The 27353-nt window shown below is 36.0% G+C and overlaps 1 protein-coding gene across 8 annotated transcripts in view; it reads right to left on the bottom strand.

Moving 5' to 3' along the window:
- Positions 1-27353, bottom strand: part of ACSL3 (acyl-CoA synthetase long chain family member 3) — an 87692-nt gene that overhangs the window by 8407 nt on the left and 51932 nt on the right. For all 8 annotated transcript variants that reach the window (XM_072617947.1, XM_072617950.1, XM_072617952.1 and 5 more), the window contains exons 3-12: positions 25205-25382; positions 20871-20980; positions 18073-18211; positions 14976-15126; positions 14342-14465; positions 14061-14132; positions 10289-10428; positions 9078-9250; positions 7006-7080; positions 1675-1866 (exon numbers count right to left, since the gene is read on the bottom strand). In XM_072617947.1, coding sequence (XP_072474048.1) covers positions 1675-1866; positions 7006-7080; positions 9078-9250; positions 10289-10428; positions 14061-14132; positions 14342-14465; positions 14976-15126; positions 18073-18211; positions 20871-20980; positions 25205-25382 — 1354 coding nt within the window. The remainder of the gene's footprint in view (positions 1-1674; positions 1867-7005; positions 7081-9077; positions 9251-10288; positions 10429-14060; positions 14133-14341; positions 14466-14975; positions 15127-18072; positions 18212-20870; positions 20981-25204; positions 25383-27353) is intronic.

Genomic DNA, 27353 nt, shown 5'->3' with positions numbered 1-27353 from the left:
AGTTCAGGAAATAAAGAATGTGAAAAGGTCTCCAGCTGGCATGAAGGCAAAAAACCACTGATCTTTAAAACAACTAAACAAATTGAACATTATAAAATATATGCTTATTACATAAGAGACGATAGCTAGCTATCAGTGCAAATTCAAGCAAAGATCAATAGCTCCAGCATTTCATCTAATAAGGAAACATTTTAACAAAGATAAATAACTATATCATTCAGATGAGTATGCTAGAAATTCATTCAAATAGAGTAACATATTAGCCCAATACATTTTTTAAAAACTGTTAAATATGACCAACTATATTAAATGATGAAGGGTCAAATTAGAATACATGGAGAAATTGCATTTACTAAAATAAATGAAGATGGATAGCCTAATCATTTTTTCCAAATATAAAAGGGGAAGGTCATAAATGGACTCAAATATGATCATTGTGGACCTAGACTTCCTTCCAATTTCCACATTTTTCTTGATGATACTACCATCATCCGGGTCATCTGGGCTCAAAACTTTGAGGTTACCTTTGATTATTCCCTCTCCTCATGCTCCATGTTAAATGATCAATTGCCCAAGCTTATTGATTCCACTTCTATAACATCACTAGTAGTACCCAGTCCCTTTCTCTCCAATAATAGTCATTTATTTCAGGATTTCACATCCTCTCACTTTAGTTTGTTAATGAAATAGTCTTAAGAAGTGGTCTCACTACCTCTTCTCTCTTCCCTTTCCAATCTCTCCTCCATATAGTTGCCAAAACAATTCTCCTAATGCACACTGTTCTTGTGCAAAGAAGATATTCATACTTCATATTTACTGAATTAAACTGACTCATGGCCAAACAGTGGTAAAAATGACCTACAAAAGACCTCTATATCAGTGGTTCTGACACCACAGAGACAGATAAGACATGCAAGAATTCTTCTTTCTAGGTAAATGATAATAGTTGAGCTGCCTCATTTATAGGAACTCTCCCCAAGGACAAAGCAAACATGATTGTTCAGAAATATAAAACCAAAACCTTGTCTAATATCTAGTGAATAGGAAAGGTCACACAAACTAGTGCTGCCTACATAGGCTGAAATAATAATACTAAATAATATAATAATACTAGAAATATTATTGTCATAGCATTTATTGGAAGCCCACAATAAAAAAAGGTATTGAACGTAATAACCACATGAGAAGTAACCATCTTAGTCTGAATATAGGCTTCATTTTGCCCCCAAATTTGGCGTGTATAAAAAGCTGAATGTTAACTTAAAAAATTCAAAGTGTTGAAAAACAATTATCAATACAATCATAAATCACAATCATGGAGTAGTTGTTTTAATTAAAAGATTAAAGACATTTTTACTGTAACTTAAAGAATACAATACTTGTACGGAAAAATTCAGTGTGTATATATGGTAGGGTAATCTATATTCAGATGCAGTCTATAGTCTAATGCATTTTAAGGAAGTGGAACATACATACATACATACATATATATATATCTCAGGCTAAAACGATTAAAATTTATTTCTTATAAACTCTCTAATTTGTGTGACTATACAGGATGACACAAAAAGAAAAGTGCAGTTTTATGCTACATTAGCTTAAAATTAAAATAAGATTTTTGGGACACCATATTAGAAAGGATTTACTTCCAAACATCCACATCAGATAGCTCACCAATAATCTTTAAACATCCATCAGGATCAAATTCTCCAATATCTCCGGTACAGAGCCACCTCTGTCCATGTTCATCTTCAAAGAAATCCGTATTTGTTCTTGCATCATTTTTGTAGTAGCCCATTGTCACATTTGGACCACCAATTAGAATCTCACCTCTTGGATGTGGTTTATCCGTATTAAAGTATCCACCTAATTAATAGAAAGAATATTTTGCATTGTGTGTGAATCTTTTTAAGCACCAAAAGAACAAAACATGCATGTACTTCTACATTTTTCAGTACAAATTAGTTATCTATCTTATCATCCAAAGTAACTTCTAGAAATATATAGCTACATAAATGAAAAAATGCTATGAATATTTTAGAAAAAACTTTACAGCTAGCTTAAGTATACTAATAGATTGGAGAAATATTACTATATTTATAATATATAATATAATATATAATAATATATATATATATTACAGGTATGTGTATAATACTATGTGAAATCTAACATTTCCTAATATTCCTGGGAGAAAGGAAATATTAGACATCTCACATTCATCCTTTTTACTAGCTAATCTCACTGTTTAGTGAGACTGCTAATCTTAATAGTATCGATTTCATCAAACTAGAACATGGTACAGTGTTCTCTCATAAATTGCTCTCATAAAATGTTGTAAAGGACCATTCCTATCTTTACTTTTGTCACACAACAGCAAAGGCATATTTGTAAATTTTATAGCATTAAAATAAAAATTACATTAATAACTGGCATAAATTATGCTAATGATTCTAAGAAAATAGCTTAGAGCACTGAAAGGTTATGAAGATTACTACAGAATTAAGTGTTCTGGTTAAACAAATTTGTCTAAGTAGAATAAATTAATGAAAAAACTTTTATGAAACACCATGTCCCAAGCACTGTCCTAATAATGGGGATGAAATGAGACAGTCTCTGCTATCAAGGATCATGCTTTATCTCGGAGGGAACAAGACATAAGAAAGTTCAATCACAAAGAAGACAGAGGCCCTGAAGTCCTAAAAGTGAGGCAACAAAGCAAATGGCAAAGGCTCAGAGGTCCAAAGGGCATAAACACAGGACAAATGGTGGAACCCAGATAATTGGAAGACACAGAAGTAGAGTAAATGATAAAGCCTAGCAATCCCCCATCTCTCCAGAGGAACTAGCATATGACTCCAATCCCATCCAAGCCATGTGAGAAGTCTTTGTCACTCTTCCCCATCAGCTTGCTCCATGCAAGTAAAGATGACAAAGGTCAAAGGGAAGGCATGAAAGGAAGGTGCCTGCCAAGTGGCACCTACGCGCTGGGATGTGGAGGAATGAAAAGAAGGCAAAGCTTGAAGCATGAAAATGTTTTTCCTAAAAAATTTCAACTTTTAACAATTGTTCAAACTGACTTCTCATCTGTATTATACGGAATGCACTTTGATGGCTCCATGATCTCACTGTGGGATTTGTCTGATGATACAGGTGACAAGTCATTAACACCTTGTCATCCTATGCACTCACTGCTCATTTGCTACCATAAATTCTCCACAAGGAGTCTGCATCCCTTCCAACATGCTGGGAGCTTTTTCAACAATGCATGGATACAAATGGAGGATGTAGGCTGCCTGGTGGTTATTCTGTCCCCAGCCTATCTCCCTGTACAAGCACACCTCTCATGATGCATCCTTTTGTGATGCTTCCTCTGTGTAATTATACTCTGGTAATATGTTGCATTCATGCCTACCATGCCTCTGTTCACTGTTTTTTGTGTGACATGCAATTTTAACTATTTTGAAACTGGTACTCCAAGATGCCATACAGAATCACTGGAAAGATATTACTGTTCTTACTCAGAGGTAATACCGCTCATTCTCCTCTTATTTAGTTCATCACAGTCCATCTTTAGCATTTAAGTCTGGCACTAGTAGAACAATACTGTGGAGAACTCTATCCACATAATTGGATGTTATGTTACAGTTATACACGTAACTGGATGTCATAATCTGGCTAAGAAAATCTGTATCCAGCTGGTTTTACTCTTCTATGGATAGCTATAACACTCCTTGATACAGATCTCACTGGAAAAACTGTACTAAGTTCTAGAGTCTGATGAAACCAATACTAAGTCATCTGAAAAAATGTCTTTGAAGCACTTCATCATTTATAGAATCACTCTTCTACTCTGGATCTGACAATGGCAAATACCCTTAGAAAGCATTCACCTCTTTATTCCATGCTTTGTTTGATGTTAACACCCAGAAAACTAAATACAGTGATCCTTTCCAAAGAATCCTGTAAGATTTTAACATATGAACAGAACACACCTTTGTCAGAAGGGAGCCTCTAGAACAATTATTTTGATCATCCAAATCAAATGCTACTGGAATATTCTAAATTTAACACATTTTAGTCAATTGTATAACTACAGATGTGATTTGCTCTAGAATATAATTTATGAAAGCCTATGAGGTCTATTCTCCTACTTTCAAATTGAGGATGTTAGAATTTATGGAGATGGTAAAGTAGAAATACAGTCAGTAGCTACTGACATCCTCTCAATTATCTCTTTTGATGAAAATAAGGCCATTATTCCTTCCAAATGTTTGGTAGCCTTCTCGCCCAACTACGTTGAGAACTATAACCTCCAATGCTCTTAGTCCTGTCACCTTCAGTGCGATTTTCTCCACACACAATGGTTCAGAGTCCAGCTACTCTTCCCATCTTTATTTTTTACCATTATCTGTGATGTTAAGAGTACAAATAAGATGATTCCATTGTTGTTGATGAGGAATATATTTTATTAAAAGAATTTTTTTTATCTCTGAGGCCCTCCTTAAAGTACAATCCTTAATGCTCTCAGAAGGATCTTATTAAGGTATTCTAGAAATAAAGAATGCCACCCAAAATTAGAGAGAACATTACAGATTTCTTTTGGCTTGACTATATTTACTAAAAGGAATGGCTTTTTTTTTTATTTCAATAGAGGACTGGGGGGAGGGGTGTGTGTCAATTTTCTTTAATTAAAAGGAAATACTCTTTGAAAATAATGTACTGTTTTTTCCTTGAACTGTTTCTTACTTAGTTTTATGAAGTGATGCTACTAATAATCTTCCATTCTCCTTCATAACCTTTTACAAACATGTTCAAAACCTAAAGCAGTACAGCTCTAGGCTGCCATTTCTTTCCTTGTGACATTAAAATCAGGTATTTACTTACTAGGCTCATTTGATTTCCAAGCTGTGACAGCTGATTCCTACTGCTTGGTGTCAACTGCTCTTAACAAACAAAGTCACTTCAATTGCATGTCCTAGCATTTTTCCATCATATCTCTGTTAGATTCTCTTCGGCTAAATTTCTTGCCAGCTTACTGTCCAAGCGCAAAATATCAATGTCTTAAGGAGCATTTTTTCATCTGTTCTTCCTTTAGTTGAATCTTCCTAATGTGTTATCTCCCCAAATTAGAATGTGAATGGCTTAAAGCAAAGAATGTCATGGTTTGTATGGATTCCTGGAGGTTAGCAGTGCTTGGCACCAGTAAGAGCTTCATAAATGCTTTTTTTTCCCATTCCTTCATTTTAATGAAAATTCAAATATAAAGAAATGATCTGGAAATTATTATTATTATCTATAACCAACTGTTTCCTGACTTACAAAGAATGTAATCACCTTAAATTTTTGTGGTGTCATTTGTTGTTCATCTTCAGTGCTTTAACTTTCCTATTTAAGTATTAACAATATATAGCACAAGACTTTTGTACAGTATAAAACAAACAATTATTACTGGCCTCTCTTTTTCTTACTCCAAAACCATGTTTTCCAACACAGTTTTCATTCTCCTGCTTCATACTCAATTTTTCACACAAGTCCCCAAGTATTAAAATATTATGTTGATACAATCTGGAGGCTTTAATCAAGTTCTTAATAGAATTCTTTACCTCCCTGAACTCAGCAACAGATGCTGGAGCACAGCTTGTAATAATCTTCCTGGTGATCTCTTTGCAACTGTTCATCATGAACACTGGAATGTGAGACAATCAACTGTCCCAAGAAATGGACTTTCTGTTGCCATTAATGCACAATAAAATCAATTTGACCAACTTCTTTTGCCTGACCAAAGAGAACTTAGGATCTATCCTTCCATTCAACTGCAAATTACTTTTATCTACCAATTACAATCATGGTGGAAATGTCAAGATTTATAGAATTCATTTCATTCAGTAGTCAACAGTACACTGGTCAAGAGACAAGCTTCTTACATGTACAATACCAACTTTCAACATTTAAAGACAGTCTAAAAACTGTGTGATGTCCAGTATGCTCTGGCCCTTTCTTCTTTCCCTGACATTACCATGACAGATGTAAAAAAGGGTCACTAGGTCTCTATCAGGACTAAGGGCCATTTTATATTTTTCCTTGTTCCATGAAGTTGCCATAGTCAAAAAATCACCAAATGGCCTATACTCGTGGAATTGCTAGGAGGAAAACATTATCTAAACTTAAAATCACTCTACTAATGAGAAGGTTTAAAAAATTCTGCCTCCTATGAGAAACTTCATTTTTAAATGGAGCAATAAAATGAATCAGTTTAAAAATCAGTTGCATTTTAAACTGTTCCTTGCTTATAACTTATGAACTCTGAGAATAAATGAATATTAAATATTTTTCTAATCTGACTGAATAACAAATCAACACATTTCAGAAATTACTTATTATATGCATCATGTGCATATGGCAATGTTTTAGGCACTGAGAGATAATTTATTACTCTAACAACCAAATAGCTTTAGAACATTTACTAAGAAAAAAGAACACTGAAGAAATTACTTCTACCAGATCATACAGGATTTTACTTTTTAGTAGAACTAAATGTGATTATTATTGGAATTTATATTTGAGCAGCAAAAACTAGATACTTACACGGTATCATGCACTCATGGATCAATAATTTTCTGTCAATATACTGAACTGATTATAAAACATATCTATAAATCATATACCAATATTCTAAAAATTCACCTGTTCTTTGCTGACAGAGACTAATGAGGTTATGAATATTTTATCTATTCTTATTCTCTTAATTTCTAACTTGTTTTGGTATAATTTAACTATGCTGTTTGTAATCAAATAATAAATGAAAAAGTAAAAATTTCAAAAACAAAAGCTCTTTAAAAACAATAAAATTAACTGAGATCATTATACCTTGACAAAACATCATTGCTATACAGGAAAAAAAAAATAAGTACACATTAAGAGATTTGTTTTCATTATAAAATTCAATTCAAATTTAAAAGTCCAATCATATATTAATATACCATTATACAAAACTTTTGTTACCTTCTTCCCAGTTCTTTAATTTGATTTCACAGCAAATTAATGGTGCTCCAACTCTGCCTGTATTATAGTCCCAAACTAGATTAAAAAGAAAAAAGTTAAATCTGAGAAAAGGAAAGACCATATGCATTTTTCTGCATCATCAAAAAACAGGTGATTCCCTACATACAGCTTTTCTAAGAGAACTTTTAAAGAGACTATCATCATTTTATACAGCTTCTTATTTTTCCCCCTCATCTATTTGGATCCTGTTTATGTGACCTGCCAGTATATTCACTACTATGTTCTGTCAATAGGTTGGACTTCTTTCGGAAATATCAAAATTTTTTTGGTGGTATCTGTAAACTGCTATGTCCAAAGTAATTAATACAACTTTACAGTTTCTGGCATAGGTTAAGTTGTAAGAAGTGGTCTTTCTTTCTCTCATACAGGGTGTCCCAAAAGTGTTGGTACAGTTTCAAGCTAACAATGTTTAAAGGTTCCAAAGGAAATTTTAAAAAGTTATTTTAAGTTATCGATGCTTAAAAAAGAACTGAGAATTTTTGTGGGACACCCTGTATAGCTGTAATTTGACATTTTTTACTTTCAATATGGACCACAACTTCAGTTCAAATTTTGCATTTAGTAACTAACTAAGTTCTTGGGAAGAAAGATAAAAATCCTCATTTTATGGACATGATCCACAACTTTTCAGACTAAAATAGTACATATGTATATGTCTGGAGACATGATAGGAACTGGACCTGTAATTTAATTGGTACAAGGAACACCTGAAAGAAGAAATTCCCACTACAAACACAGGCTGATGCCTCTTCTGCAACTTCAGCAAGTCTCAGAGATGTGGATGCGTGAGAGTGAGAGAGTATGTGTGCACACGTGTGCGCATAACACAGTCATACAGATACACAAACACATCATCTATATGACACTATATGCACAAAGTGCTAGCCCTGGAATCACGAGGACCCAAGTTCATATTCAACCTCAGACACTAGCTGTGTGACCCTGGGTAAGTCACTGTCTTTCTACTTCAGTTTCCTCATCTGTAAAATGAGGATATTATTAGTGTAGTTTCCCAGGGTTATTGTGAAGACCAGATGAGAGAATAATCACAAAGTGGCTAGCACAGTGTCTACCCGGCACATAGTAAACATTATGTATATGGGACATACATATAGTATTTATATCTGTTATATATACATATATATATGCCAATCATTTTAACATATTTTTGAACCTCCAGAAAAATAATTTTAAAATTACTTTTATTTCCTATGGAGCCCTCACATGTGTATATAGTTAGGACAACTGAACCATCTAGGATCATGAACATACTTTGCTCTGCAATCTCATATTTCATTCAACTGACAAAGGCTCAAAAATATATACTGACTACAATATGGAGAAATTAGCACATCTGACACGTTGCTCATCACACTTACAAAACACTGCCAAGATAAAAACAAAATGAGTTAAAAGTATAAAAAGAAACGAAAGTAATTTTAAAATTATTTTATGGAGTTAAAAAAGACAAGTTCAAAAATTAACAATTTATTTAATTCTGTTAAAGTTTTCAATCAATATGAAATTTATCTTAATTCAATCTTTTAAAATTTAATTGTAGTTTGAATCCTGTATTCTTTTGGAGGTTACTACCTGTTAATTTATATTTATAGTCTTCAATAGCTTAATATAGCACCTAAATCACAATATAACAAACTGGATTTTTTTCTTGAAGCATATTTAAACATGTTGAGAATAAAAAAAAAAATTTACAGTTAAGATCTGTCTGTTTCAAAAATCATTTCAAAATGTCAGCATTTTCTTAAACTACATAATTTTACTCAATAAGTTCATTGGGATGCATTAGTGGATGAAAAATTTCAAGTTGCTGCATTAATTCATTTTGGTAATACCTAGAGTTACTTGTCCTTTCCCTCAATTACTCCTAAAATTTGCTTCACGTTTGGTTCAAAATAAATTAAAACAACTCTGAGCCACTTTTTTCCTCATTTGGAGAAAAATCTACACATATCATCAAATGGATGAGTATTACATTTCAGGCTAACACTGACCTTCAGTGATTGTTCCAGCCCCAGCTGATTCTGTGAGTCCATAGCCCTGACCAACAGGACAGCAGAAACAGATGTTCATAAATCGCTGAGTTGTTGCAGAAAGGGGAGCGCCACCACATAGCAGAAGGCGGATATTTCCACCTAACAAGCTTCGTACTTTCTGGAAAACAAATCTAGAAATCACAGAGTCAGAGCTTTAGTCATGAAAGGTATTGTACCCTCATCCCCACTTCTCCCCACATTCACAATCAGTTCAAGTAGTAGAATTGGGTCTAGAGCCCAGATCAGTTCCCTTTCAGGGTTATAAATGACATAAAGACTACATGGTCTTAATTGCCTTTAAACAAAGAAATGTTTCTCAAGTAAAGTATGGAAACCAAGTTTTTAGGTATTATTTTTAACACACTAATCACAGGTCTGGACTTTGCTCTCCCCTCAACAACAACAACAACAAAATCAAAAATACCTTAAATCATTTAAAAGTATTTCTAACCTATAAGAAACCAATCCATCAACAACTGTGTGGTGAGCACTGTGTCAGGTGCTGGGGGAGTCAAAGAAAAACAACAAATTCCCAATACCATCCTCAAGAAGTTCACATTTTAAAGGAGACCAATGTACAAAGAGAAACATACCAACAGCACCAAATAAGCATAAGGTAAGAGGGGGGCAAGGGGAATCAGAAAATCCCTCATGTAGGGACTGGCTGGCCTATCAGCTGAGCTACGAAGGAACAAGGGAGTCTAAGGGGTACAGCTGAAGAGGCAATTCATCCCAGGCGTATCCGCACAGTTTGTACCAAGGTAAGCAGAGATGGCATGTTTACAAATTATAATGTAAATCCATAAAAACTGTATTATAATGTGAATAACAATTTTTTTATAAACAATTTTTCATTAACTATTGCTTTCCATTTAAAAGAAATATCTGAATTGGGTTTTTTGACTTATGTTTGTTAGAATAAATTGAAAGCAACAGGTATTAGAGCTGAAATTGGCAGAAACTAAACCTGTTGGAAAATATGGATAATACCATACCATTAACAAAACTTTGACAAACTGAAGAAAAACCACTGCCAATTTCACTGTTCTTGTAAAATCAGGTGATTTGCTTTAATGACTTTAAAAGAATGATGTGACTTCATGTCCCCATCTGAACTCAGTAGTTACTAAAAGTTACTAACTGAAGAGCAAAGGTGGAAATTGAGCTACCTGTCACAAAGTGGGGTGCAATAGCCTTTTGAAAGCTGTTCCATTTTGTAATTATATGCCAAAATGAATAGATTGCGTTGAAAACTGCTCATTTCGTTCACTTTGTTCATGACATTTTTGTAGATCCGATCCATGATTTCCTAATATAAAAAGAAATATATTTAATACCAGAACTTTAACACAGCAATGTCCCTAACAATGTGATATTAACATTTATAATATTAAGACAGTTAACAGAATTAATGGATAAAAAAACCACCAAGTGAGACTACTGCTTACCCTAGGATTTTAGGCTTTCCACAACCTGGTTCCAATCTATCTTTTTCACATTATCCCCACTGCACAAATTCTGTTACCAGCAACACCACATCATTCCCATACTCAACAATTTCTAGTCACACTCTCTTACCTCTAGGATAAAATATCAACTAGTCTATTTGGCTTAGAATATCACAGCCCTAACCTACCTTTCCAATCTCATTATAAATTATATTATAAATTAGCTCCCTTCCCAAACGCTTTCAGTCTGACCAACCTGGCCTCCTAGTGATTTTTCCCTAACAATACTTGCTCTTTCACCTCTGTGCCCTTTGTTCCAATTGTCCAATGCTGGGCTTTATCTTCCCTCCCTCTCGCACCACATCTTTTCGATAGCCTTCTAAAGCTTGACTTTCCCAGTACAAATCATTCTCCCTCCTCAAACATTTCTGGAGGCTTTGTCTGGGCACTCATTCACCCATCACTCTTTCTGCCCTGTATTATACATAACTGTGTACATAGTGGTTGTCGTCCCCCCAACTCCTTGAGGGCAAGGGCTGTTTTTTCATGTCTGTATCCTCAGTGCCCAATCAAATTAACAAAATACTTGCTATTCATTTTTCTAGTCATAATGTGTTATTACTTATTATTTATTGTTGTCATTATGTGTTGGGGAAGGATTCAAATACAAACACATTAATGAAAACAACTCTTGCCCTGGTGGAGCTTCCACTCTGGGAAGGAAGCGAATCTACTTTATAAGTAAATGCAAAAGAGACAAAAACAAACAGAAGGTAACTGAGGGGGATACAGAAGACATCAACAACTGAGGGGTAGGATCAGAAGAAGCTGGGGTTGTCCAACAGTAGAAGCACCTGAGATGCTTTTTAAAGGAAATTAGTGATTTTAAGACAACAAGGCAGAAACCCATTGTGGGACTGGGGACAACCTGTGGAAAGCCACCAAGGTGAGGGATCAAGAGTCACATGTGAGGAACAGCCAGAAAGTCAGTTTGGCTGAACCATGGGGGACTGAGGGAAGCTAAAGTATAAAAAGATTTGGAAAGATAGGTTGAAAAGAAACTGCCAAGGACTTTAAATACCAAATAGAAGAGTCTATATTTTATTCTGAAGGGGAAAGGAAACCCCTGAGGTTCACTGAGCAAGGGAGTACCATGGTCTGACTTATGCTTTCAGAAAATCACTTTACCAACAATGTGGAAGAAGGATTAGGGTGAGAACAGACCTGAGACAGGGGAATAGTTAGCAAATTTCTTGCAACAGTAGAGGTAAAATGTGAAAAGGGTCTAAATTGGGGTTGTAGTAGATATGATAGATGTCATGAAATGAGAACTGACAAGACTGAGACTGAGAAGTGAAGAAGGATTCTTAGGTTGTAAAAGTGGGTGCCTGGAAGGATATTGGTGTTCTTATCAATAACAGATTCCAAAAAAGTGATATATTTGCAGGGCTGGGGGAAGGGGGGCAGGGAGACAGGTTTGAAATAATGAGCTCATAATCAATGTTCACTGAATTACCCAAATCTGAACATGCGTATCAGGCAAGCTTTGCAGAAGGTGAGCATTCTAGAGTTATGAGAATTTTTCTTCTACTTATAAACTTGTTTGATGGTGGTTCACTTTGGGGGCAAAGGGAAAGGCATAATCAGTCAACCAGCATTTATTAAAAAATTACTAAAAAACACAGTCCCTGCATGCAAGGACCTGAGAGCCTAACTGGGGAGATGGCATGTGAACAGCCATGGTCAAACCAGATATGCAAAGGATAAACTGTAGATAAACTCAAAGAGAAGTTAGCAGAATTAAGGAGGATCACAAAAGCTTCCAGTAGAAAACAGAATCTTAGCCATGACTTGACAAAAGTCAGGAGGTAGAGATGAGGAGGGAGAGCAGTCCAAGCATGGGGAACATCCAGACAAAAACGTCCCAAGTCAAGAGATGACTTATTGATGTCTTGTTGGCAGACCAGCAAGGAGACCAGTGTCACTGGACTGAAGAGTATATGGAAAAGAATGAGGTTTAAGAAGACGACAAAGGTAAGATGGAGCCAAGTTATAAAGGGCTTTAACAGACAAATAGAGAAGTGTATATTTGATCCTGGAAATTAACAGATAATCATTGGAACTTACTGAATGGTGCAGAGCAAGGGGGAAGATGACATCATTAGGTTTGGATAGAAGATTTGAGACATGGAAACAGATGGAATAGGTTCAATTTTTAATATATGCTAACACTAGGGGGATTATCTCCTCCATTCAACCAATGAGAGGTGATTTAGGGGTGGGCCACTACTACGTATAAGGTCAGAACCCAAAGGTTAGTCTACGTAGAAAGGACCTTAAGAGAGGAGAGCACCATGGGGGAAGCTGAGTTCAAGAAAAACCTCACAATCTTGCCACAAGATCAAAAAGTAGAAGAATTTAACCTCTTGGTTAGTTGTAAAGTATGGAAACTCTTCTACTACAGAGAACCCTCCACCCTATCTCCCATTAATTTTCCCCTCTCTGACCATCAAGCTCTGTGGAACACCTACCCTCTGCAACTGCCTGCCAAACACGGTCTATAATTAGTAAAGAAACACAAGGAACAAATAAATTCTTTGGGTACTAGAGATAACTCCTTGGGATCCTACTTCCCTGGGATCCTACAGTCATCCCTAACAATCTTTTCCATTCTCTGGGATGCAAGGGGAAGAAGAAAAAATTGATGGGTTTGTAATGAGATGGATTGTACTGAGATTTCTCTATCTCTAAGGAACCTGAGGGAAAATGCAGAGACTGGTTCAGAAGACACAAACAGGAGATACCTCCTTGCTGTGGTACCAGCTGCACTCACATGGGCCCTTTTCTAGCCTGTGTGTATGTGTCAAGGGAGGTTCAGTGGGTGTCAGTACCATCACTTGTACAATGCCAATGAGAGCACTAAGATGGGAGCCAAGAGTTTTCCTTCCTTTTCCCTTCATGATTATGATCATTTCTATCTTTCCATATCATGCTAAGCTACTAGATAAAATTTCAGAGAAACAAACAGATAAATTCAGCAAATAAATTAAGTAGAGGAATTATTATAATTATACATATAACTATTATAGTGTTATATATTAATGTGCCAGTATATTATATGTAATACAGATATTATGATTACAGATATAATTATTATAATAATAGATTAATCATTAAGGAGAGGAACTGTAATGGCACGAAGAAATGGAAAGCAAGACTAAGTTTGGATTAATAAGATTAAAATGATAAAGAGGCATCAGGCAATGACTAAAGTACCTACATATGAGCTATTTAATATATCAGCAACAAAATATATACCAACTACATTACAAGTGACAACTTTGTAACATAAAATAAGCAGTGACTATGGGAATATACTCAAGTACATAAGAGCAAAAAAAAAAAAAAAAAACAAAGGAATTAGGGAAAAGCCCAAACCGATTCATCTAGTGCACGATTATGTGTATTGAAAGAGCACACACAGCATTCTTACCGGAACAGCTGCCATTAGTGTTGGTCTCAACATGGATGTATCTCCTTTGCTTCCTCTTTTAATTTTTGTTGACTAAAAATGAAAACAAAAAATCATGCTCTACACTTAAGAACTTAAAACTTCAACATATAGCACATTATAAATATGTACACATTTTTCATACCTCATTCTAAAGAAAACTTCTCAAAAGGCACAACTGAAAACAAATTATCGATTCTTACTCTCAAAAAGTATTAAAATTAACAACCTATCTTCTATGATTTGAGTTTAGTTAAGAATACCTGATCTGCTAAAGTTTGTGGTGATGAATAACCAATGCGGCATCCATGAGAAAGACAGACAAGCTCAGCACTTAATTCGAGAACATGGGCAAGAGGCAAATATCCAATATAAACATCTTCTTCTCTAAAAAGGAAAATGAGAGTTCAGATAAGTAGTTTACTGGCACTGAGAAAGTAAAAGTGAATTAGGGATTCTAAAAGCTACATAAAAGATCAATCTCTGTTCACATGACAGGCACATCCTAAAAATCAAGTAAAATCTCTAAAATTTCATTAGTATACTAAAACTGTCTTGACTCTTCCTTTTATCTAGGTATTGTCATAATTTGTTCACTTAATAGTTTAATAAGTGAGCTATTTTTTAAAAAGATCACAGAAAATAGCATTGCTATTTTTTAAAATTTTCAATTATAGTAAAAAAATTTTTAAACAAATTTAAAATTTTATGTAAATACCCAGATAACGATCTCTGATATCCAGTAAAAGGCAGTAGAAATAGCAGGTCTAACATTTCATTTCTATGCTACTTTTCAAATGGTACTATTTATCGGATCTTAAACTTTGAAGAAATAAGGTAACTATTTCCCTAGTCAAATCCAAATGAACTGGCTGTCTACTGATCCTTAGGACATACCCCAGGCCTGGAATCCTTTCAGCCATCCCAGTTATACCAGCAATAATATTCAAATGAGAGATCATAACGCCCTTTGGAAGTCCTGTAGATCCACTTGTATACATGATTACAGCAATATCTGAGGGTGTAGGCCTGCTCTCAGGTGTATTTACTGCATTAAAAAAAAAAATACAATGTGGAAGAAAACATAAAAATCTAAGAAACTGAGCTCTATCATCATATCACATCAACATTGGTGAAATATTCAATTCTTCTGACATTGTTTAGTTGGTGTGACAATAAAGAATCCTTTACTAATTCTAATGTACCCATATACATATTCTATGTCCTAGTTGTTTAAATGTGCCAGGCACTGTACTAAGTGCTTTACAGACATTGTCTGATTTGGTCTTCACAACAATCCTGGGACATAGGAGCTATTATTATCTCCATGTTACAGCTGAGGAAACTAAGGCAGAAAGAGTTAGTGACTCACCCAGGATCACACAGCTAGCACGTGTCTGAGGAACATTTGAACTCTGGTCTTCTTGCTATCAGGTCTGGCACTCAGTATCTACTCACTACCTAACTGACCCAACTGTAAAAAAAGCTTTGTTTATAGAATCTAATGTTTTGAATACGGCCAAAGAAATGTTTTAGTAATTTGATTATAGCCAAACTCTCTAGAACATAGGACATATATCATTTTCTAGTATCACAATAAGAACTAGAAGGTGTAAAAAATATTCTGTATTAAGAATAGAGTTGTGCTATATATGTACTGAAGTTTTTTAATCGAAGTTTTTTTTCTAAAACCATCAAGTAGAAATTCTTCTTTCAACTGTTCTTAATACTGGTACCTCAAAAAACTTACAGTACCTAGATATAACCCACAACCCAAAACCTCCAAAATTGTTTACCAAAATAAAATGGACAAAATATCTGGAAGCTAAGAATCGCAATGTGTATAAAGATAGACACATCTCTCGTATCCCTGGAGTCTGAAGTAGGTTACTTAATAATTCACTACTGAGAAGGAAGCTATCAGTTAAATTTCACTTCTATAATCTAGAAAAATGATTTCTTATAAATAACTTATTTTTACAAAATCCTATTACAATCAAATAATTGGGTTGTCCTCTGAATTTATTATAGATTTTGACCATGCTTATATGTTGTCTACAACTTAATGCTCTGCAAAATACATTCAGGATGCAATCCTGGATGGCCTAAGGTGAAAATAAAAAGAGAACTGGGTTGAAGGTAAGAAGAAATGAACATTAAAAAAGGGTGAGTAAAAGTAAGCACTTAACAGAGAGGAAATAAAAGGGGATCACTGAGCCGAGAGCCAGATAAGATGGGTGATCAAACAGTAGGAAGACCAGCAGCAAGGAGGGAGAGAAGCATCAGGATGACGAATGCAGTCCACACAAAGACAGATGAGACAGAGAGGTGTGGTGGGGAAAGATGGAGTGAAGAACATGGTAATGGGGGAAGGGATTCAGAGGCAGAAAAAAGAAACAATAGGAGACAAAAAGAGGTGGTAAATGGGAAAAGGGTTCAAAGGCAGAAGAGACAGGCAAGGAAAGGAAAAGACAGGAGGCAAGAACTGGGGGGAGAGGGTAGAGTGAGGCAGAGAGGTGTAATGTGGACATGTAGGGGAACAAGGAGCAGATGCCATAAAGGAAGAGAGCTAAACATGAAGAGGCCAAGTGGATTGGCATGTGGACAAATGGTAGAAGTGACAAATGGTAAGGGGCAAAGGAGGTAAGAAAAAAGGAAAAGATGAAGTCAGAAGCCTCCACCCTCATGTCAATGATGCCTGGCAGGTAGATAATAAAATAAGATCTGAGTCAGAGGAGCAGAAAATTTTAGCAAAGGAGAGATACACGCTCCAAGAACATATAAATTAATGTCTATGTTTAGGGAAGAAAAGCCCTCATTTGTAATCCTGACACATTACGCATCTATCCTACCCACCAAAAAGATGGTTCAATCTACCATCTACATGACCTGAAAAGAGGCAACCAAAAATTCCTTTCAAAAGGTACTGTGAAGAATATGAAATGAGGAGAGGCCTGCATTTCTATATCAACATTAAGAGATCAAAGTTAAAAATACAATTTGTTTAAAGATGGAAAAAAGGACCATACAAATCGACTAAGTAAAACCTGCTGAATTGTAGTTCTCAATAGGGCTTCAAATATGTAGCCCTTATTGTAGGGACTTTAAAAAAAAAAAAAAAAGAATCAACGAAATAAGCAGAAGACAAAATCAGAAAAATTGCCTGCACTTAGAAGTACTGCTTGGGCTAATCCTTAATTCACACATTTAGAAAAGACATTTTTTAAATGATGTACAGTTAACTCCCACTTCTGTACATATCAATTTAGGCATCTTCAACAAGTAGTCCAGGAACTTCTCTATCTCAAAGCTCCTAGTTTCATTTTCCCAGGTTTTATTTAGTCAGTTTACTACTGTAGGTAGTCATATTATTGAAAGGGATACAACACTTGACTTACGCTGGCCATCTCCTACTCCAAACATGTTGAATTTTATTTGTATAAAAATGTTTTCATATTCAAGAAGTCTTCCAAAAGAATCACCATTATAAATAGGGGTTAAGTTCTCAGGCCAACCTTCGTAAGTGTATTTAACACATCACTGTAATAAGTTCCAGTTCAACTACATCTAGTCACTATTTATTACATAGATGAAAAAAAGCAACCACTTGAGGATGCCAGGAACCTAAATCTTCCTCTCTCGCAAGCTTTGGTGGACAAAACTATATAATGCAAATAATCCAGGCCACAAATAATGTTCAATAATTTTTGGATATACATTTGTATCTAAACATTATTAACACAGATAAATTTCATGATAGAGTTTAACCATAAAATTCATGTTACTGAACATTTAGGAAAATCAATAAAGAAAAAAATGGAATAAAGAATAATTTTTTTTGAAAAGATAATTTTGAATCAAAACTGCTTTTAAAACAGAATAACTGTTTAATAAAAGTGATGTCCAAAAGGAACATTCATGAGCATACTATACTAATAGGGTTCTGTACTGACCAGAGATACAGTTGAAGAGAAATGAGTAACACAGAGCATACCTGAGTTTGACTTGGCTCCCAAAGCCTGTACTGCTGCCATTGTATGAACGATGACACCCTTGGGAAACTCGGACCAAGCTGTTGGCTTACCATCCACAGTTATGATGTGGCGCAGCTGAGGAACTAGAGACACAATATCCTATAGAAATAGGGAAGGTTAAAAATAATAATCATTACTTCATGGAATGTTCTACATTGAAAGGCCTAAGAGCGACTCAGGTTTACATGTGTTGACATACGGCATATGTTCTCACCTAATCCTCAAAACCACTCTGAGGGAGGTGCTGCTATCTCCATTTTACAGATGATAAAACTGAGCTTAACAGCCTAAGTCCAGACCAGCTACATCAACTGATACAATTTTTAAATTTAATTTTACTATTCTGCTATAATTTCTCCTATACGTGTAAGTGCACTTTGAAAATAATTATAAGCAGACATGACAATTTTGCTTTTAAATAGAAGTTTTCTTCCTATAATCTTGATTTTCTTTATCATGCTATGCATAAAAAAATACTCTGTCAAACTGACAGATTGGTACTTTGATTTGTGTGTAAATTCTATTCTTTTTAGCTAATCAAACAACCAGCATTTACTAAATCCCTACAAAATAAGCTCTAGGGATGAAAAACAGACATGAAACACTCACCTCCATATGGAACTTAACATTCTACTGGGGGAAAATAATAACTATACATTATGAATACACGAACCACATACAAAGGAAATACAAGGCAATTTTAAGGAGAGGTTCTTACTAGAAGATTAGGTAACAATGAAAGGTCATGAAAGAGGTGGGCCTTCATCTGAATCCTGAAGGATAACAGTACCTCTAAGATTACAAGGAGGGAGAGGGAGAGAATCTATGCTAATCAAGAGAAAAGGGAGGTAGAATGCTGTGATGGAACAACAGCAAAGCCAGTTTGGCTGGACCAAGAACTGCCTGACAGGTAACAATGTGTAATAAAACCAGGAGAATAGGTTGGAGCCAGGCTGTGATGGACTTTAAACGACAGAGAATTTTCATTTGATCCTAAAGTTAACAAGGTATTGCTGAAGTTTACTGAGTAAGGAATGACAGGGTATTTTAATAATCACTTTGCAAACTGTATGGAGAACAGACTGAAGAAGGGAAAGTCCTAAAGAAAAGAAACCAATTAAATTAAGAAGTGATTACAATAGTCCAGATAACCTTAACCTGAATGACGATAAGAAATGTCTGTACCTTCAACAGAAACAGATAAGTCTGGAAATAGGAAGAGTTTAGGGGAAAAGCAATGAATTCTGGTTGGATATATCTAGTCTGAAATGCCAACATGACATTCAGTTCAACATGAACAATATGGAATTGGCCATTCAGAACTAAAGTTCAGGTGAGATGAGAGCTGGATATAGAAAATGGAACATTATGATGACTGAATCCACAGGACATTAAGTGATCTGCTCAGTGTAAAACAGTTAATAAGTGTTTAAGACAGAATTCCTAGGACCACAGAATCATTGATTTAGATAAAGGGACCTCAGAGAGAATCAGCAAGCCTAACCCCATCTAAGACATTCTTGAGAGGAAGGGAATGTAAAATAAATCCAATGCTCCTTTATCATTTGAACCTATGTTCTCTTAATGTGCAGCCTACAGATTTAGAGGAAAAAAGTCACTTCCAAACCCTGGTACCACTTGTAGTCCCTAAGGGACTTTAGGGACCCCATTCACATCTATTTTCATTTCAAAGCCTAGATGTTTATTACAGTCTGATGACCAATCAATCAATGAGCACTTACCAAGTGCTTACTGTGGGCCAAGTACCATGCTAAGTTAATAGAGATACAAAAGACAGACAAAAATACTCTAATGGAGGAGAGTCACAATGTGCAAAAAACTAGACACAGGAGACATGAGGCAAACTGAGAGGAGAGGTGTTAGTCCCTCTGCAGAAGGTGGATCTGAACTGAGTTTTGAAAGGAGGAAGGAGGAAGATGTAAAGAAGAACATTCCAGAAAAGGGCAAATGAAAAGTAAGGAGGCCAGTGTCCCTAGAATATAGAGCATGTAGAGATGGGTAGAGTGTGAGAAGGCTGGAAAAGTAGGTAAGGGTCAGTTTAAATGTCAAACAGAAAATTTTATATTTGATTCTGAAGGAAAGAGGAAGCCAGGAGAACTGAGTTGGGGGATAACATGGCCCTGCAGGGAAGTTCACTTAGGCAGCTGCAGAGAAGCTTTATGGGAGCAGGGAGACTTGAGGAAGGAAGACCCTCAGAAGGCTACTCTGATAGTCCAAGAATGAAAAATGCTAAGGCATAAGGCAATGGGGTAAGTGCAAATATGGAACATATGTGGAACAAAGATGTGGAAGCCATCAGGATGAGGGGTGAGAGTGAGGAGTCACAGATGATACCTAGGTTTTGAGCCTGGGTGACTATGAGTATGATGGTTTTCTAAGTAGTAATAGCAAAGTTTGAAAAGGGAGAAGTTTCTTGGAGGAAGATAATTCATTCTGAATTGGACATGTTAAGTCTAAGATGTTCAGGAGGTGACGTGAGACTGGAGCTTAAGGAAATTAGGATTTGAATACATTGATCTGGAAATCATCTGCAAAAAATGATAATTTTCTGATGAGATCACCCAGAGGAACAGCACAGACAGAAAAAAAAGGAAATCAAGTATTACTGGGTATGACCTGGATGACCTTGCTCATCTAGCAAGGGATAAGCAGAACATATTAATCACGTATTTATCTTAAATTTCCCTACAAATATTTAGTATGTTAGATATAATTACAAAAAAGCTGGGTTTCCTACCTTCAATTTTGTTTGCAAAAGTTCTTTACTCGTAATGATGTTGGTTACCTCTGTTTCATTTAATCCATGAACAATTGCTGGACCTCCTAGAGTAGCATATAGTGTAACAACTACAAGGAAGAAAAAAGAAAAACTAAAACATAATGTAAATATTTAAGTATTTCAGTACACTCATTAATTGAAAGTAACAAGAACCAGCTTCTGATAGACAATCGGAATCATTAGGACCTATCTATCAATCAAAAAGCACTCATTATGCACCTACTAAGCCAGGCACTATTCCAACGGCTGAGGACATAAACATTTTAAATCAATTTGTAAAAAAACAAAAATACAACCTATTTCCATTTTAAAAATTTTAATTTTATGTTCCCCCCAAAAATTATACTCACCACATACTTTTTCCCACTCCCAATCACAAGATTTTCAATTTTCAACATACAACTTGCTTTTCTTTCTTAGATGTCTTACCTGGGATTATCTATTATTAACAAATACAACCAATTTTTAAACTATATCCCCTTATATTGGTAAATACCGCATGATATTAAATGCTATGAGAGAAGAATAATTGAAAGCCCCTGTCCACAAAGACCTCACAAAGCTGGTTTTGGGAAAATGAAGCATAAACATACTTGAAGTATGTAAGGATCCAAGAAAATAAGTGATCAAGCACCAAAATAAGTGGTAATGAACACAAGAAAAGATTACTGTATGTGACAGTAGTCAAAAACGAGTCATTAAAAGTGGCAGGACTGAAGGTAGCCTTTTCATTACCCAGTCCTTGAGGAAGCCATGATCCATACCTCCACTTCCTTTCATCTCACTAGCTTCTAAATGCTCTGCATCCCAATCTCATTCAAATAAAACTGCTATCACTATGGTCTGCTGCTCTGTGTGTTCAAAGAGGACCAAAATGATACCATTAAGTCAGAGTCAAGGTACAACATATCAGATACAAATAGCCCATATGAGCATTTGGAGTGGACATCTCTCCCTATTGGCACATCTTACATTCCTTTTGAGATACTACAATTCTATTTTGTTCTACAAGCAAAGAGATTCTCCTTGATGCAGACACATCATGCTGGGTGGTCCCATCCCAGTGTTTCACAATCAGTTCCAAAGCTCTTATGGGAGACCTTGAGAGTATCCTTGTTCAGCTTCTTCTGACCTCTGTGTGAACACTAGTCTTGAGTTCTCCATAAAAATCTTTTAGGCAAATGTATAGTTAGCATTCCAACATCATGGCCAGGCTATCAGCTGTCCTTTCTGCTGCAGGGGAGTTTGAATGCTTGGCAGCTCAGTTCAAGAAAGGACTTCAGTATGTGGTACCATATTTTGCCAGGTGATCTTCAGAATAATCTTCCTAAGATAATTCAAATGGAAGCGATTCAGTTTCCTGGAATGGTGCTGGTAAACTGTCCAGATTTCACAGGCATACAACAATGAGGTTAGCAAAATGGTTCTGTAGACTTTCAGTTTGGTAGGAGTCTAGTACCTCCTGTCCTACACCTTTCCTTCAGAGGCTCCCAAACACTGAGCTAGCTCTGGCAATGCACACATTAACCCCCATCATCTATGGGTACATCTCCAGAAAGCATACTGCTAAGGAAAGTGAACTTATTCACAGCATTCAAAATTTTTCTATTTGTTGTAACTGATGGTTCCAGGTATGGATGGTGGGATGCTGGCTGGTAGAAAACATCTTTTCTTAGTGTTGACTGTCAGGTCAAAATTAGTACAAAGAAGAGAGAATCGATTCATACTCTGTTGCATCCCCATTTCAGAGGCTGCATTGAGTATAGAATCATTAGCAAACAAAAAACTCATGCACCAATTCTACCTCCACTTTAGTCCTAGCTCATAGCCCTCTCAAGTTAAATAATTTACCAACAGTGTAGCAGCTGACCTTGATGCCATTTTCATCCTCACTGAAGGCATCTGACAATACTGATCAAAATATCAAGCTTTAAAAAAAGCATGGGAGCAAGTACACAGCCCTGCTTCACTCCACTGGTGACTGGGAAGCTTTGGAAGCAGGAGAGCTTTGTCCATTATCCAGAACCTCAATCAAGTATGCTGTTGTGGAACTAGCATACAATACTAATGAACTTCTCTGGGCAATCAAACTTTGCCATGATCTTCAACAAGCCCTCACAATCAACAGTATCACAGTGACCAAGGATCTCAATTACTAAAATCTAACAACCATTTCTCAGTCCTTATCATTTGACTTCTCTTTGGCCTTTGACACAGCTGATCACCCTTCTTTTCCTTGATGATATCTACTATCTGGGTTTTCATAAAGCTGCTCTCTCCTGGGTTCTTCTCATTCTTTTTTGCTGGATTTTCATCCAGGTCATGCTCAGAAACAGCTGGAATTGTTCTACAAGTCTGTCCTCGGTCCTGTTCTCTCCTACTTATACAGTATCTCACTTGGTAATCTCCTTTGACTCCATGGGCTCAATTGTCATCTCTATGCAGATGATTCTCAGATCTTTTACTCAGTACAAACCTCTCTCTTGAACTCCAGGCTCACATCACCAGCTGCTCTGGGATAACTCAAACTCGATGTCACACAGAACTCTCAAATTCAACATGTCCAATCCAGAACTCATTAGCTTGTTTCCCAAGCCATCTACCAAAGTTCCCTAGTAGATTCAAGGGCACCAACATAGCCCCAGTAGGTTGTTACTGCAATAAGAGCAGCTGTTATGAATATATTTTATATATATTTATATGTATATATGGTATAATATATGTATAATATGTATATATACATATATAAGGTATAATGTATGATAGACTCACATAGTAAGCACTCTTCCCTCAAATCCAAACCAGTACAACATTTATTCTGCACACTAGGACAATACAAAACATCATTACAGAAATACGAAGTTCAACAAAATAATAGAAATATTTACCTACATTACCAGACATAGAGTGCCAACACCTGGATTCACATTCATAGCAAGAGGGGCCCCTTAATAACGGCTACCCAGAGTCTCATCCAGGAACTCAAAGTCTCAGGCAACGCATCCTTCCCATGAGCAAGCCACAAGGCAATATCAATCTCCCAGAATATATCTACACTTTTGACTAATAGGCTCAGCACCAGAAGGTGTGAAAGCCTACATGACCCAGAACCTAATTGGATCTGCATCAGGGCTCTAAGTGACTCAGCATAGGATGTGTTATAGCTGTGAACTGGGTCAAAGTTCAAAGGGGTAAGACATCCATGACTGATAAGGCAAAATACCTGGTTCTAAAGGACACAGGATTGATTCCATAAATTCCTAGAAGGGTGGCCAGAACTTCAAGGAAGAGCAATTAGCCATATATGCTCTTACCTTTGCAGTCCCTGTTCCAAGCAAAAAAGGAAAATACATGCAGTCACAAAGGCCTATAAATGTACAGGAAAGATCTTTATACCTTATTAATCCTACACCCAGTTACCCAGCTAGCAGCCTCAGTGTCAGTCCTGATTTCTCACTTACACTTAGGCCACAGATCCAAATAGTCAGCAATCTTTGTTATTTCCTCTAACAAAGCTACCAAAGGTCCCTGTCTCTCTACTCACATAGCTGCCACCCTAATGCATGCCCACACCTTAAGCCTTCTTACTGATCTTCTTGTCTTAAATCTTTCTCCATTCCAGTCCATCCTCCACTCATCTGCCAAAGCGACTGGTCCGTAACAAAATGACTACTTATGCCATTAAGTCATTCTTGAATATTCTCTTATCTTGCTCCTAACCGCCAAATTAACAAAATCCACACAAATAATGACCTTCCACTAGAAGGCTACCAGAAAGAAAAAGGTAATATTCTTACATAAAGGCTAGTGAAGTCAAGATGGTTATTTGGCAATGTAGTAGCCTAAAGCAACGCTTGAAGTTTAGGTCACTTCTGGTGGGCTTTATTCTTTACTGTTCCCTTTTCTACTCTCCCACTTTTCTCATCTCCATTCTATACTTCCATTATCAAGGGAATGGAGGGTAATAATGTTTAAAGAAAAAATAATGATGGCCACAAAAATTTAAAAATTGATTTGAACACTGCACATCATATATAAACTGCTTCTAATAGTACCTCTCCAATTATTCTTCCAATAATATCAGAAAAATGGTTTGTTGGGAGGCTATTTGGAAGAGGAAGGGAATCATATTCAAACTGTAATAAAAAAACTGGGGTAGCCATTGAGTAGAAAGCATACCAATTTATTAAAAGGAAGTAGGTCAATAACTTCTTCTACAATCCCATACCAAGATAATATGCTTTAAGAAATTTTTAAAACTAAATTAATAATTAAAAAAAAAACTTACGTACGTTGAAAATTATACATAAAACAAGCTTGTGCAGCAATCATCCATTCTGCTCTGGTTTCACAGAAGATGGCAATGTTAGTTTTTGGCTTCTGTCCCAATACCCGCAAACCATTTCCAAAGTTAAAGGCTCGAATATAAACTTCTTCATAAGACATCCAATTGTAATCTCCAAGAATAACCTAGTGAGAAAATAAGTATAAATACATTATAATGTGACTAAAGTATTTGCTTTCAGATTTAAACTAGAGCAAATTATGTAAAAATGCAAAAACTGACCAGTAGCATTTACTTCCAATTCATTCAACATGCTTACATGCTCTAAGACAAATCTGGAAAAATAAATTTTGAGTAAAAAAAAAAAACCTTTCAAGTTTAGTTACTGATCTTATGACCAGACTTAATTATGAAGCTATCTCTTGATGAGATTTTACCCTCATCTTCCATTACATTCCTAATCAACATCTTTTATAGTTAATTCATTTCTGTACTTCCCTTTGGTTTTCCAAGTGTTAGTATCAAATATCAAAGGTACTGAAATTAGACTTTTTCCTGCTGTATGCTTAAATTACTGTTAACAACATTAGTATTAAATGCTATGGTATTACTAAGCACTAAAAACTTACTAAAAACTCAACCCTTCTTGTGCTCTGGAAAACATTCAAGGCTTTTCAGTACCATGTGAACAAACTGTTTGTTTTAGCTTTAGATTTACAGGAAAAGCAAACCTCTACAAAAGCCAAGCTATGGATTTAAATTATTTCCAGGATCCTTAAACTACCAATGCTTCCAGCAAATACACTCCTTCCCACACAGCACTCAGTCTTGGGGCTCCAAAATGACACAAGTACAGAGAGACGTGGGTTCTAGTGCCAGTTTTACCCCTGTCGTGAAACTACAGACTAAAATCACCTGAAACTTGGATGAGTCGCAAGGTTTCCCCGCCAAGGACAAAACAGAAAAGTAAATGTACAGGCCTTACATAAAGAAGACTAAACACTAAGAACATCTAAGAGGAATTCCTTCAGAGTGCCTCTTCATTTTCAATTACTTCTCAGCCTTTCCATTCACTTTATCCCCATTTCCTCATGTTTCAGAGACTAAAGAAGGCTTAGTCCTTTAAAACTAATTCTTCTACTTGTGTCCATTATTCATTTTCCTCCTGTCTCCTCTAAATCATGATATAGTAATCACGCACCCTCACTCCCATACATCTTCAATCACTCCCTTCTCCCCACATTGGCCCTTTTTCATATGAACTACAAGGTACACTTTTAGATGCAGGGGACACAAATACAAAACTAAAAACAATCCCTAACCTCAAGGAGCTTACAATTCTTTATGGAAACAACGGTTAAACAGAAGTATACACTCCAATTATTTAAGGTGCTGCTGAATGGAGTTGGAAAAACTACAGACTAGTTTATTACAAAATTATGCTATCTAATCTTAATTGGGTTTTCAATGCACCAGGTAATTCTACTATTATTTTCATCTAAGTGATTCCCTATCCAACCTTCCCTTCTTCTCCTTCAGTAGTGTCCCATACTATCTTCTCCCCTTACTTTCTCAGTCCAAGAGTTTTAACTCATATTTCAATAAAAATACTCCTGATCCCATCTACATATCTTGTCTAGCAGATTTCCCCCACCATTATTCAACATCCTCTTTTACTCATCAATTTCTCCTTATCCACTGGTTCCTTCCCAGATATCTACAAACATAATCATGTCCTTCCCATCCTTAAAAAAAAAAAAATCCTTACTACATCCTGCCATGTCCACTACGAGCTACCAGCCCTTCTCACCAAATGCTACTCACAAGACAGGCAAACCAGGCTGGCTTGAAGAAGCAAGGCATCCTGAGGGAGAGATAAGAAGTAGTGTGCACCAAGGAGGTCAAGCCACCACCACTCAGACCATCCTCATACCATGACACAGACAGTCCAGGACCCTGAAGTCAAGAATATAGCAATGCTTCGCCCAGCGTCAAATGGCTCATTATCAGACACTGATATAATTTTATCAGTGCAAATTCCATTAAGAAAGAGGCATTACCACCAATGTACACGCAAATATAAGTATAGGTATGTGCATGTTATGTTTTTATTCTATGATCTAAATAGCCTAGCCTGTATGAATTCATCAGTATAG

The sequence above is a fragment of the Notamacropus eugenii genome, chromosome 6 (genome assembly GCF_028372415.1).
Source record: "Notamacropus eugenii isolate mMacEug1 chromosome 6, mMacEug1.pri_v2, whole genome shotgun sequence".
Taxonomy (NCBI): domain Eukaryota; kingdom Metazoa; phylum Chordata; class Mammalia; order Diprotodontia; family Macropodidae; genus Notamacropus; species Notamacropus eugenii.
The sequence above is the reverse complement of the archived record's forward strand: the minus strand, read 5'-3'. Positions and strand labels throughout refer to the sequence as shown.